A 15,620-nucleotide genomic window follows, 5' to 3' on the forward strand; every position below is an offset into this window, starting at 1 on the left:
TTTACATATAGTCAAGACTTGCATATTAATGTTTTTTGATGTGGTTCATATGTGTTTCTTGTTTCTCGTTTTTTATTGAGGTTTGACCTTTGGTGTTCCTGTTTGAAAGGTTTTACATTAGTCATTAACGGGCCCTTTAAAGCTTTCTGTTCTCAAATCTCCGTGTTGAATGCTGTACTTTGACCTATAATGGTTTACTTTTACAAATTGCGACTTGGATGGAGAGTTGTCTCATTGGCACACATACCACATCTTCTTCAATTGGTATAATGTTCACCACTTCAGCCGTAGAAAATATGAATTGGGGCTTAACATGCGTAGATGTGACTTCAGCAGGACAAGTAAAGGGTGATCTGACAAAACAAGGTGTCACTGTACAAAGATGATTATTAAAATGATGAAAAGCAACAAACAACCAACAAATGACAGGCTTAGAACATGTGCAAATAGAATGTAGTTTGCATAATTTTGAAATAATCGATATGATTGCTATTAATCTACATCAATGAACAAATGCCATAGACGAAGCAACTTAATGTAAATTTACGGCCTTCAACAGTGAGCAAATCATATAACACATATCAAACTATTTAAGGTGGTAAACAACAATTTCACTAAAATTAATTTGGCTCGTTTAATTTTCACAAAATTTTGACCGAATATTAACTTTAACCCTTTGAAAAAAATATAAAAATTTCCAACCATTTTATCAGAAAAATAACACTGGTTACATAGAAGTTTGACTGACATTAATTTTGATCAGTGAGAAGCTTAATATTCCATTGACAACACAACGTAATTACAACGTTTAGCTGATTCTTCCTTTAGTGTTAGGTACCACCTTAAGGTCTCAAAATGACAAAATGTAAAACAATTAAAACCAGAAAACTAACAGCGTCAATTGAGTTCAAATAATAAAAACAATAAGAAAAAAAGATCCACAGTAACACAGACAACCACTGAATTACACTGATTATATAATCCTGGTACCTTTGATAACTATTTTTAGAATAGGGAGGAATGTTTGCGGGCACGCACCTCTCCCTTCATCCGGGACAGCGGTTTAAATTCAAGCAGAAAATAAGAATTAACTATAAAAAGTCTGCAATATTTTATATTTTACATTCAATGGAAAATAAATCACAAAACCAGTTATTGTCAAGTATTCGTTTAATATTCAAAGTTGGCATATATCAGTACAAGCCTACACATTTCTATTTCGTACAAACAATTTTTTTTTATTATTATCACTATTTCATTTATGCAACAAATAGCGGGATTTCTACATTATAACATAGTAGATTATCAGCCGCAAACTACTTAAATTTTACCATATGTATACGCAAAATACCAGATGATCTATTTAAAGTGCCAATTTACAAAAAAAAAATGAACGAAAAACAAATATGTCACACATAAACAAACGACAAGCACTGAATTACAGGCTTCTGACTAGGGACAGGCACATACATAAATAATGAGGCGGGGTTTAACATGTTAGCGGGATCCCAAACCTCGCCTAACCTAGGACAGTGGTATAACAGTACAACATAAGAACGAACTTTAAAAATCAGTTGAAAAAGGCATTACTGATCAGATGGAATATTTTGAATGTTTTCTTATTTTGGCTTGATAAACTTTTTGGTCAATTTTTTGGTCAAGATATAGATATGATTGCACTTATGAGTATTATGTAGACGAAACGCGCAACAAACAAACAAAAAAAATGTACTCTCGCATGGCAGAAATTTCAAAACAAGTCAGCTTAATAAAATCTACTCAAACAATTTAACAGAGCTATTAACTTACCCTGAGTGACTGTGACGTCGTTTATAAAATCAAAAACTCAAAAACCGTTATATAAGAAAAAAGTTGAAACTGGTCATCTTGATATAGGCGAAGGGAAGAACGATAAGTAACATTAATTTCAATTTGAATTAATAGTTGAATTAAAATAAATGACATTATGTCAAGCAACAAGAAATGACAACAACAGTGACAGTTAAAACAAACGGGAAAAGTGACAGTATTTGTGATTATGGTTTTATCAGAGGTGTCCTGAATTTTACACCGATGTTGGAAATTCATTCACCTTGACAATGCTTGAGGCGCAGGAGATATCAAATTATTTACGCATTTTCATAACAGGGTGAAGGGGTGAAAAATGCTAAGGATAAACTTCCATCTTGATATCTTTTGTTATTCAAAACCAATGTTGATGCCATTGTCAAATATCACATTTTTTTGACTAAAAGCTTATACATTTTAGGAGTTTGGAATTTTTAGCGATTTATTTTTCAATTTTTCCAATTTTTCTTTTTTCTTTGTAATTTTTGCATTTTCAATTTTTTAATATTAAATATTGAATATCGTTATTTCATGGTAATTTTGGCAAAATGGTATCCTCGGGTGAACAATGGTGGTTGTTAACTACAGCGGATAATCAAGCAATCAGATTGCAGGAATTTCGCTGCACAATAAATGATTATGTTTATAATACACAAATGAAATAAAACAAATGATCATGTATTATATACATTCAGGTCATGTTTTTCAAATGAACAATCACTCGTCATTTGCACGTCATCCTTTTTCGTGTTGTTGTTGTAAAATATCAAAATGTTGATTTCTACAAGGATGTCTCCCTGAAAAAAAATATTAAAAGAATTGCAATTAAGTATCAGACTTTTTTGTTATGGTTAAAAGATTATAAAATATCCTGTTGTTGAGGTCTTGTGGGGGGGGGGGGGATTACTCCCGAAAGAAAGAGTATTTTGAATTCTATATATCTTCATGTCGGCTTAAACAATAAATCATGAGGTTATGTTATTTAAAATTTTTAGTTACAATTTTGAGGTTGTAAGTCTTTGTTATAAGAAACGCTGCATAAATTGTCGATAGATTTTTTTTAATGCAGTCACCACTTCAATAATGTTTTATGGCGAGAAAAAAACGAGCTGGCTGATCGTTGTGGAATATCAGTATTTTATAGAATTGAATATAGATGACAACTGATAATTTCAAATATAAAACGATTTAATACTCATCAATAATACAAACTTTACCATGAGACACTAGATCTATGGTTTTTATAAAGGTTACTGTTCCTACGTACAAGTTTTGTGAATATCAAATTTTTAAATGTAATTTTTTCAGTTGTATTTTGTTTGTATTTTGTTTTGTGACATTTTCGTTTGGCTACCCCTTGGTATCTTCGTATTCAATATGTTTTAACACGGCATATTGCTATTGAATACAATGTTTATCTATAATATAATTGTATTTCACTTACGTTTAATGATGTATACAATGCAGAATATTGCCAACAAGAAGACAGAACATGCTGTGACCAATGGGATATGCAAATGAAAGGGTGAGTCGTACTCTAATGTAAAAGAAAATAATAACTCACTGTGTATATTGTAAATTGTCAACTAAAATAAGGAGTATGCATATGCAAACACATTGTTAATTTTGTTTTGATATTTGATAAATCGAAACCTAGCAAATGACTACGATTATTATATATTACTTTGTCATTTATGGCATTTGTGCTTAATAGGTAATTATCATTCCTTGCACTTGCAATTAGAATTATGACAGTGAAGGTCATTGATATATAGAATATGTTAATTCATTTATTGAAACTTACATTGACGCTAATGAAGTAAATACAAATATAGACAACTAAAAATGTAGACACTTAAAATCTTCGGAAATCTTAACTTACCAGGACACGATTGTATGTTTTCATTGAAAACGGTTACGTTGTAAGATAATAGTGAGCAAACAATTTGCAGACTGCCACTGCAACCAAACTCCTGCAGTGGAAATGTAAATGACACATTCACGTCTGTGAAATATCTGTAAGATTTCAGCTTGGTGACGTTTGCCTCAGCTATTACTTTGTCCTGTAAAAAAAGAGACCAACATAAACTTCTGAAGTATGTAAAACAGGTGTTTATAAATATTGTGACGAAATAACTAAATAATAAAAAGACTATGTAAAATTATTTTTCTAACTAGCGAATTCTCATAAGGCAGTGTTGGTGCGTTTCGCCTTTGATGTATAAATCAGTTATTCACCTAGAAATTAATATGTAATTTTAGAATAAACTACATGGTGTTGATATATATTTATTTGTTCAACAGATACAAACGAAAACATTGCAAACAAGAATGTGTCCCCAGTACACGGATGCCCTATCCGCATTATCATTTTCTATGTTCAGTTGACCGTGAGGGAAACACTCTAATTTGGCATTTACATTTAAAAGATCATATCATAGGAAAGATGTGTACTAAGTTTCAATTTGATTGGAACTCACCTTCATCAAAAACTACCTCGACCAAAATTTTTAACCTGAAGCGGGACAGACGGACGGACGAACGAACGAACGGACGCGCATACCAGAAAACATAATGCCCATAAATGGGGCAAACATATGATTATAATGAATAGTTTTCAAAACCGCTGACCTTAAACAACGTTGAGCAGATTGGTACTGGGTTAACTTTTTCGAGTGATACCGCTATATGTAGCTGGTCCCCACTCGCGATATAACTGCTGTCCGTGTTTATTTCAGTCGGAAAAGCTACAATGAATTATTTTTCAAATCAGGATTAAATAAATCATGTTAATGCAAAAATGTATATGTTTATCACATAGTAAAACATCTTATAGGATAATGTCAGTATTATTGACTTTGTTTCGTACATGTCTGTGATACTATTTTATTGTCTCGTTAATGACCTGGTGATGCATCTATTATCATGGCTACCGATTTTTGTGGTTTGGGAAGAACTTGCATTTTTCGTAGAGATTTTATTTCTTGGTTTTGCCAAGGTCTGCATACATTCTATAAGAAAATTGTAATTCGTTGTACATTGGAATTAGTACCTTGGTTACCACGAAATCAACGAAAACTGGTATCCAACGAATAAAACCTAATCCACAGTATATACTACAAATGTTGATTTGAATCTGCAATAAGATCTTTGAAGATTGACTGTATAGATAATAAGATTAATGTTGTTTCCAAACTACATCAATTGTTTGCACACTGATAGATACATTCATTTGGTAAAAAAAAAAATTCGACCATGCGAGATCCTTTTAATGAGTTCACTGTCGTGAAACACCGCTAATAAAAACTTACGTGTTCAGTTATGGTTATTTTGGTTTAAACTATATCTTCCAGTAACTGTGAATTATTTATTGTCTATCTCTAATAAAAAATCTGTAATATGTTTGTTTATTGTTTATTGTTTTGGCAAAACTTATGCTTTCTGTCTGCTCGCAACAATGTGAATTTGTTTAATTACAAATTATAATTCCGATACCTTTAATCGCTTGATAGTATGTGTTGAATTTGTTGAAGAACCCATAGTTTCTGTCATTAAGCTGTTTTATCTGTAATAGTTTGATTTTTAATTGGCTTTAAAAGCTACTTTCTTTAGGTCAAGAACAGAAACTCTTTAATTACTGGTATACTCACAAATCAACTTATTCTGTTCCACAGATAGTTTTGTAGTGTTCACTTCATGGCCACACTGACAAGTGTATTCGTAGTCTAGATCAGATTCACTAAAATTTCCGATCGATAAATCAAAGTCGTGACTTGTATTTCTTGTCATCATTTTATATTTTGGATCTGTAGAGCCTTCTGTCGTACAAAGTAACTTGTAATGTTGACCACCGGTCCACGTTCGTGTATCATGTGCAGTTCCGGAAACATTGCAATCTATATTGCCCACATGACACCTTAATATTACGTCTCTCCCAAATATTACAAGATTGTTCACTACAGACCAGTTTACTGAAATGTTAGATACTCGTAAATTGATGCATGCATGTATAATTCCTTATTACATACTCCAATATGTACTTACATACAACTTTACATACATACATACATACATACATAAATTTGAGAATGGAAATGGGGAATGTGTCAAAGAGACAACAACCCGACCAAATAAAAAACAACAGCAGAGGGTCACCAACAGGTCTTCAATTTAGCGAGAAATTCCCGCACCCGGAGGCGTCTATACATACATACATACATACATACATACATACATACAAACATACATACATACATACATACATACATACATACATACATACATACATACATACATACATACATACATACATACATACATACATACATACATACATACAGACAGACAGACAGACAGACAGACAGACAGACAGACAGACAGACAGACAGACAGACAGACAGACAGACAGATAGACAGACAGACAGACAGATAGACAGACAGACAGACAGACAGACAGACAGACAGACAGACAGACAGACAGTCAGACAGACAGACAAATAGATAGTTGTTGAGTCCTTATTAGCTTGCAAGGCTCTCCAACATCAAGCACTGAATAGACAATAATAATCGAAATGCAAGTCACATGCAGTAACATTGGAACTGTTTATATTATCATGATTATACTTAAACATACTTTCATTAAATATCCAGGTTCCATATCAGATATAAGATTGCGTTAATTATATGTAATAATAGTATTCAACTTACTTGTCATAACAGTTCGTCCCATAATCAACAACACCAATAACGAATCAACAAAACGTTTAGTATTCATTTGGACTTCAATAAATATACTGTAAATAAAAAGAAGATCAATTTGTTTTTATTCAATTAATTTATAACAAATGTGTTATAACTACAACTGAAATTCAATATTTGCATTTCAAAAGTAAGCCTTTAAAAATGTCAAGATTACTCTTTCCAATTGAAATCCATTACAAGATTTATTTTATTCATAATAAATATCACGGACACGCCCCTATATCGTTTACCTTATATGATATGATGAATACAAATAAATGACAAGGCGCTGTCATGTCAGTCATGTGTTATTATATCCTAAATGATCATTATCACGTATCACAATGTATAGCCAACAATAAAATACACATAAGAAATGTTGTTTAAGGGGTTATGTTTAATATGCTATCAACTTTTCAAAAAATATTAACACTTTGAAACTAGTGAAGGGGATCGTGTTATAGTAATTTCTAATCATTACGTAGCGACCATTTCGTATTTTCAAAAACTAATTCATACCATGATTATTTCGTACCTAATGGTATAGTAAATGTATGTCATTTTGTACCTCAGGAATAATTTATATGTATGCTGCTTCGATTTTTACCTCATGAAAAGTGGAAGTGAATGCCATTTCGTGCCTCATGGAGGACTTATATACATGCCTTTTCGTATTCAAATGAAATATCATATGTAACATTTCTCACCTCACGAAAGATTTATGTAAATTTGATGTTCCGTGTTCAGTTTTTCATGTTGTGATTTATAGATTGATGTGATCTCTTTGTTGTCCCTCGGTATTTTGGCTTGTTCTTATCGACTAATGAGATTCAATTATCTCTTGGTTTATACCATCGGTATCGTGTTGGTCCTTGTTCTTTTTTTTGTCGCGACTTTTCGATTGGCGTTTGTCTTTTCGTTGTCTTTTAATTTATTTGCCCCGTCTCTTAGATTTATGAGTTTGTATTTCTCCTTTGGTGTCTTCCTTTTGGATCTAGTTGATTCGTGTTCATTTTTTTAAGTTTTGATTTTTAGATTGCAATTGATGTTTGTCTTTGTATTGTGTTTTGTGTTTTTTTAGGTTCCATCAATTCATGAGTTTGAATTTTTTCTTTGATATGTTACGCTGGGATCGTGTTGTTCACTTCTAATTTTTATGTAGTGATTTTCTAGCTTGATGTTTGTCTTTCTGATGTCTTTTGTGATTTTTCTGTTGCCCATCAACTTATGTGCTTTCATTTTTCATTTCATATATTTCGCCGGGATCGTGTTGTTAATTTTTTTCTGTCTATGTAATGCTCTGTAGATAGTTGTTTGTTTTATTGTGAATTGTCGGGTTTGTTTTGCAGGATTTCATCTTATACGAAACAATTTCAGCTGAAATTGTATTAGTCACTGTTCAGTTTTTTATGTAGGGATTTTTTTTTTCGATATGAGTTTAAATTTCCCTTTGAAATCATCAAAAGAGATTGTGGTGTTCAACCTTCAAGTTTTGTATGTAGCAATATGTAGATTTCTGTTTGGTTCTTTGGTTTTTTCTTGTTTTCTTAGGTTTTTTTCCCGTTTCTTGTTGTACATTCAAAATCATTCAATTTGATGCACCAACAAATCATTTTAAAAAGTACTTATCCCGATTTCGTAGTACATACATGTACAGCGCATAAAGTATTATATGACAGAGCCGTAATTATATAGTACATGTATATAGGATAAAATTGAGAATTGAAATGGGGAATGTGTCAAACCAAACGGACAACAAATCGACCATAGAGCGCACAACAGCCAAAAGCCCCCAATGGGTTTTCAATGTAGCGAGAAACTCTCGCACCCGGAGGCGTCCTTCAGCTGGCCCCTAAACAAATATGTGTATTAGTTAAGTGAAAATTGACGTCCTACTAAACTCCGATTTATACACAAGAAACTAAAATTAAAAATCATACAAGACGAACAGAGGCCAGAGCCTCCTGACTTGGGACAGGCGCAAAATTGCGGCGGGATAACATGCTTTTTTGATATCTCAACCCTCCCCATATACATTGTACCTATAGCCAATGTAGAAAAAAAAACGCAAACCCATACGCACAGTAAAACTCAGTTTAAGAGAAGTCCGAGGACTCAGCAACTTGTTAAACTAACCATAGGTTTGGTAACGATTTACATAGCATTCGAATTTAATTGTAAAAAAAATGTTAAACATTATTTGCGTAAAAAAATGTAAAATGAATTATTGACTTTTATTTAGAAATAGTTTAGAAGGTACCAGGATTATAATGTAGTACGCCAGACGCGCGTTACGTCTAAATAAGACTCATCAGTGACGCTCATATCAAAATATTTATAAAGTAAAACAAGTTGAAAGTTGAAGAGCCTTGAGGAGAAACTTACAAACAAAAACTTTTGTTCTTTGCTTTAGTAACAAGTTAAACTTAGATTGATGCTGCTTAGCTTTAGTATTCTTTTCTGGTAACATAAACGGATAATGATACATGCATAAATGCATTACGTTTAAGGATTTGTTGTTAATTAGATGTAAACACAAAAGAAATGTTTCTGCTTTTCTTAATAAGATAGTATTAATAACCAGTACTTTAAATAATCTCATGAATAATTTAACATTAATCTTCAACAAGTGTTATGGTTAATTTGATTATTTAAAAAAATATCGCGATTTACTGTTTATTATTCTCTTAAATTACCTTAGCTTACCTTTGTCATGGTTATACTCTGCTCTGTGTTAGGGAAAACTATCAAATATATCTCAACAAAAATTTAAATATATATATAACATTATAAGACCATTCAAATTTTAACAATGTTTCTTATGAGCCAAATATTTCTTATGGTATGCTTAATTATAGATGATGACCACAAATATGATCTATTTCTGTAAACAATTATTAAATAAGTTATGTGAAGACATTGATACTAAAGACTTTTAACAAAGTACTAAAAATATATTATTTGTAATGCTGTTTTTTAAACAATGCACCTACTATGTTACTTCCTTTCTTTGTAATATTAAAGGAGGTGTTAATAAAACCTTTAATATGATTATTGGGGGTTAGGTAAACATTTCTTATTCAGTTAGTATTGCGCTTAGTCTATTCATACTGGTCTTCAGGCGACACTGTTATGCAGTATGGATGCGTTACAATGATAGTTGGAATTTGGTCTCGGAATTAGTAAATTTCTGCAATTCTTTCATTCGGATGTTGATATAAAACATATTAACCCAACGTGACGCTATAGTAAAGAAATATTAGTTAATTGTATTAAAAATGTATCACCGTAAAAATTTAATCATAAAAATGCCGAAATGCACTTTTTTGTTTATGCTATGCTAGTTTACAAATAGTTTTGAAAATTAGATATGAGAAAAAGCGTCACCAAAATGACTTTTTACCACCGTAAACAGTTGTGTATTTTTCATATATTCACAAAACATCATTGTTTGGGTAATATCTGAAATTTATTGATAAGACCTCCAGATGAAGTAATTTTTTTTTTCATTACATACTTGACCTATATAACCCTGAAGCAAATATATTAGACTGATGTGTAGAAAGAAAAACAATTCTATATTACAAAGAATATATATTGTATGAAAATTGTCAGCAAGAAAACAATGAATACTATAGTGTAAATAAAAAATAAGCTGCGTCGGATAAAATTCTACCTTATCCAAATGAAAATCAATTATTATACATCTGTTATCTAAAGCTTATTTCGAGTTCAAAATATTTCTGAGGAAAATTTAGAATTGTTTAAAAATTGAAAGAACCCAACAAAATAAAAGAAATTGCATCTCTTTAATGTTCAAAAACAAATGAAAGTGCATGCACTTGTATAATGTCAATTTCTTTCCGACGGAGGTACAATATTGTGTGGAAAATTTATTATGGATGCATGACATATCTTGTTTGAACTTAAAATATGACAATATTAGTAATTCAGTGAGAAAGTAGGAAACAGTTTTATTATTGAATAAAGAAATAGACAGAATAATGTGTTAAATTATAACATGACAAACGACCTCAAGTTAAGGAATGACCTATAACAAAGATAGTATTGGTAGCTTTTATTTTAGATAACTACTCCTTTTACACAAGCAATATACTTCCATTTGTTTCCAAATTTTTGTCTGCATTTCAATTTGTCAACGTAAGGTGTTCTTACAATTTATCGTTTTTTGTGTTATGTAAAGGTTCTTTTTATGAAGACATTCTAAATAGAAATTGATTAAGTTCATAAAACACGCCGACATTACGCAATTCAGATTAGAAGAATAACATTTAAAAAGATTTGTGAGATGTATTTGACTATTATTCAAATCCCATTTTTGGCTATACAGCTTCAATCGTGTTTCGATACTTATGCATTATGAATTCCAAGTTTGTAATGTTATTGTTTCCGACGAAGTCATATACACATGACTTCGGATGTGTACTCATATTTATTCTTAACTTTATTCAATTCATTAATTCTTCATCATCACGGTTTATTCTATTAAAACCTGTATCATTATTCTATCAAATAATGTACCGATAATTCATATTTCGGTAATACTACAGTATTGATATCGCTATTTAAAAAAAAAAATCGGAAAACTCCACCGGTGGTCAAAGTACATATACAATATTATGTCAATGAAAAAAAATATAAACTTTTTTTATGAGGCTGAGAAACTGGGGAACGGCGAGGTTCTACCGAGCCCTTCAACAGTTTTGCGCCGAGTACAAAAAAGTTTATATTTTTATGACATTGACCTAATATCGTTTTTATACTGCAACTAAAACAAATACAGTGATAGCTTTTTAAATAGTAACACACATGTCAAACTTATTGTCATCCCTTAATGAACCCCTGATTGTGGAGAAAGTGTTCCATGATGAAATGAAATTGACATTATACAAAATATAGCTGTGTTACTATATTTAGGAAATAAACACAACTAGCTGCATTATAAATTATTTTGCAAAACCCTTATTTTGATTACTTCGAAAACTGTCATTTACAAAACAACAACGTAAGATTGGACTGGATTGAATATAAGAATATGCTGTTTGATGGTAGACAAGATTTAGTTTAGTTCATTTCATATACACAAACATGTCATGGAACAATATTAAACAGGGTTTTTATTGAGACACCGTACGAAGTTCATCAAGGAACTCCCCCATATTTTACAAATCAATATCGTTCAATCAAAGTTATATTTAAATGATTATGAAATTGTATACATGTATGAACAATAATAATAGACTGAAATAACTTGTTTAATTGTCAAACAAAGTACTTGCATAGCTTAGTATTTTACTTTAAAAGGAAGAATGTTGTCAAGTTATAAATATGACATCGTAATTTATATTATCTAGGTTTTTTTATGATCAACATACCGTAATTAATTTTGCTTAATTCGGTTATAAAGACGTCTTGAACTTGCAGTGAAGGTATATGTTTAGATATATATAGATTCTACCACTGCATCGAGTGTTTTAAATATTTAAAATTTAACTGTCGAGAGTGGATAAATATCGTATTAAACGAGATTTGGTGGTGGAATCTGTTTCTCTAATGATTTTCAAACAATACGCAGGCAAACTTATTCCTTCTTTGTGACTGATCTGCAAAAAGATGTGTTCTTTCTATGTGACGTCATCAGGCATGGTCGCCTTTTTCATGCCGACACAATAGGAATTTCAGAGGAAAACAAGAAAATTCGACGTCATAATCGGATTTTAACCAATGAAGAACTGAGATCAAACGAACCACACGTTGATTAAATTGTTTTTTTACAATTGGTGCAGAAAGGGATAAATTGACGAAGAATTAGAGAAATATTCATATCACTTCTATGTTTTAGTCAACTTAGGCTTACTGTTAGTTGTTCTTTGTTTTATGTCAATTTGAACACACGGTGTGTTGTTCTTTATGTTATGTCCATTCATACACACGGTGTTTTGATCTGTATTTTAGTAATCTTAGGAAATTTACAAGACATAATTAATCCCGAGAGGATGTACGTTTTTGCAGATGGCATTATGTTTTGGTTGACCGTCATGGAATACCTGTGTCATAGATTTTCTAAGTTCCACTTGTCGTAACGACACTACTTTTCTTTTTGTCGATTGTAAAAATCCAAAATAAGACATATTAACAAATTAAACACGCATGAGGGATACAACGGATTCACCTAAAATAACTGGTTGTCCTTCCGTATTACAATATCAACCGTCTATTTGAATGGGCTCATCTTGCCTCAATAACTGGCCAGTCTTCAGTTGTATGTGTAATGATTAGTTATTGGTCATTTTATTTTTCGTTTTTCTGATGGTGTGATTAAGTTTGTTCGTAATTGTCTTTTTTGTGTGTCTTTAGTGTCGGTTCCCTTATTTCATTCTAAATATGCTGGTGAACTTTATCTAAAATTAGGAACAGACAATAGAAGTTTGTAATGACACCCAGGGATTGAGAACAGAACTGACAGGTGACAGACATTACGACATCAAGTGTAGTGGTTGGCATCTAACATGTTTAATAACTTCTCGGATTTACAATATCTGATGAAGATTTTTCTAGAAACAAAGTAATACAAACAACTTGTTTAATTAGTAGGATAGTTTACAGTTTTATTCTGGTTGTAAACACATAGTATACGTATCTCTTTCATTTCCCGGTTAACCAACGCAGCTTGTAGTTGAATATAGTACCGTTGATAACTATTTACAACACGGTTTGGCTTTATACTTCTTAATGATAGTCGTGTGGTAAATTTTAGTAGCGTGTCCCGTCAGTATTTTTTTCAAATTTAAAATAAACGTTCATTTTAATCTAAAGAGCTCTAAATACTGACCAATACATTTTTAAGTTATATCTTAACTATAAATTATGTTCAGTGTTTCAGTTACTTTTTCAGAACGGTCTAAAGCGTTAAATCCAGTAAGCTTAGCCAAATCAATTACAGTCAATCACTATCAGTTCAGTCTATGATCAGACTGTTCAGTGGTAGTTATTACCTGTAAACAAAGGCAACAGTAGTATACCACTGTTCAATACCCATTAATCGATTAAGCGAAAACATATCCTGGTCACAAATCAAAACTGAATGTAACACATCAACGATAAGATGAAAACAAGAGAACAACAGAAACACTATACACAACAAAACCAAACGCCAACATACATAAAAACTGACTTTCTGATTACATTTAAGTACAGCTATTTGTAAGATCCAGACAGATGGTGATTCATGTATGTCTCAGAACTGCTTTATTCTTTTATATAATAGGCAGCTAAGATTGAATTTTGTTGAACGGTTGCTATAGAAACATGCAGCCATCTTTTTTAGGAACTTATGATGAAATCAGACATGAAAATTGGAAAATGTCTACTTTTTTGTTGCAGCAATTTTATGATAATGACAATTACAAGAAAAAAATAAATTTCAACATACAATTAAGCATTATTTGAAGTTTATATTTTGATATTGAGGTTGTGAATTTTTTTTTGGATATAAGGCTAAAATGGTATTTAAAAGGGTGCAAAAATCTGTAGTTTGACATTTTCTGAAAATAGCTTAAGTATCATATTTTAAATCAAGAAAAATTGACATTGGGCAGACAAGTTCATTATAAACTATGCTTGCATCTAAAAGTTCATATATTGAATTATTAAAAAAAGGAAAAAAATATCTGGTTTTTTTTTTTACTTTTTTGTTACCATGGCAACAAAAATTGGTAAAATTTATAAAAATGACAAGACACAATACTTGTTGATTATCAAGATTTTTGATATTTTTTTATATGTAATTTAACAGACAATAAAACTTATAATTTGTTTGAAAATGATAAAAAATATATAAGGTTTAATTTAAATGACTGAAAGACCATAGCAACATAAAAAAAAGCCCTAGCAACCGGTCTGAAATTGCTCAATTAATTCAGAATCAGCATCAAACACATGGTTTTCTAGGTATTGGATACATATAAATAATGGAGTTTGAATTCTATACTCAGCAGTTAGATAGTTAACACTAGATCTGCTTTTGGTAACCATGGGAACAAAAAAGTTCAGATTTGATACAAACCGTTATGTACCTTATAATATCTGTTTTGCAGCACTTTAAATGGACTTCTTTCAACCATAATCAACAAGCAATTATATTCTCTATATTTACAACTCATATCTCTTGATTTCATGAAAGGGTCATTTGGTTATTTTAATAACAACGTATGTCATAGAAATTTTAGATGGAGAGACAGTGTTAATAATGTAGGACTGTTGAAATCGGTGGTTCCTCAAAAATTTGTATTCCTGTATTGTTCTCAATATCTCAAAATTCAAATTGCATTTTGGTCTAGAATCGTAAAAGTAAATGCATGTGGTATTTATACATCTTCGGATTTCAAATGTTTGGCTTTGAGTGTTCCTGATGAAGGTAAATCCAGAAAAGCGCTTCCGACGCAAGAAATTATGGCTTCGCATCACGGTGAAGAGCTATTAGTTTCAGTCGAATTACACGAATAAATTACTCATCTCGTATAGATTCTGAGTGGTTGCATTAAAATGAGGCTGAGACACAGCAACAGCTATTGGCTTAAAAGAGATAAAGAATAACAGACTTTTCTCTTCTCGTCCAGGATAAGACATGACTTGTCGGGAAATTCAATATGTGTATTTCAGTTCCGATCAACTGTCATTTATTCATGTTCGTTTTATTAAAACATATTCCTGACTTTGGTACAAAACATTTCAAGAAAGCATTATTGGTTGAACCTGGTTTTATGGCTAGCACAACCTCCCGCTTATATTGCAAAGTTAATGCATACTGCTAAACATTAGCAAACTGAATTAAGGGTACTGGAAGGGTAATGAACAATTTGCAATGGACTTCAAGGCCGTACAGTGACCTATAGTTGTTACTTGCTGTGTTAATTTGATTCCTTTGTGCAAAGTTTTCTCATTGACAATCGTACAACATATTCTTTCTCCAGTATGAACAGTGCTGGATAACAGCAGGAACATATTTGAAA

At 31.4% G+C, this 15,620-nt stretch overlaps 1 protein-coding gene across 1 annotated transcript; it reads right to left on the reverse strand.

The window, feature by feature from the left end:
- Nucleotides 1-1,732: 1,732 nt before the first annotated feature.
- Nucleotides 1,733-9,395, reverse strand: LOC143074346 (uncharacterized). Its single transcript, XM_076249841.1, has 7 exons — nt 9,295-9,395; nt 6,556-6,641; nt 5,499-5,819; nt 4,480-4,595; nt 3,731-3,911; nt 3,293-3,385; nt 1,733-2,645 (listed from the first exon to the last, which is right to left on the reverse strand). Exons 2-7 carry the CDS (start codon nt 6,620-6,622, stop codon nt 2,584-2,586), a joined length of 840 nt encoding a protein of 279 aa, XP_076105956.1. The 5' UTR covers nt 6,623-6,641; nt 9,295-9,395; the 3' UTR covers nt 1,733-2,583.
- Nucleotides 9,396-15,620: the final 6,225 nt, after the last annotated feature.

Source organism: Mytilus galloprovincialis, chromosome 5, assembly GCF_965363235.1.
Source record: "Mytilus galloprovincialis chromosome 5, xbMytGall1.hap1.1, whole genome shotgun sequence".
Lineage (NCBI taxonomy): Eukaryota > Metazoa > Mollusca > Bivalvia > Mytilida > Mytilidae > Mytilus > Mytilus galloprovincialis.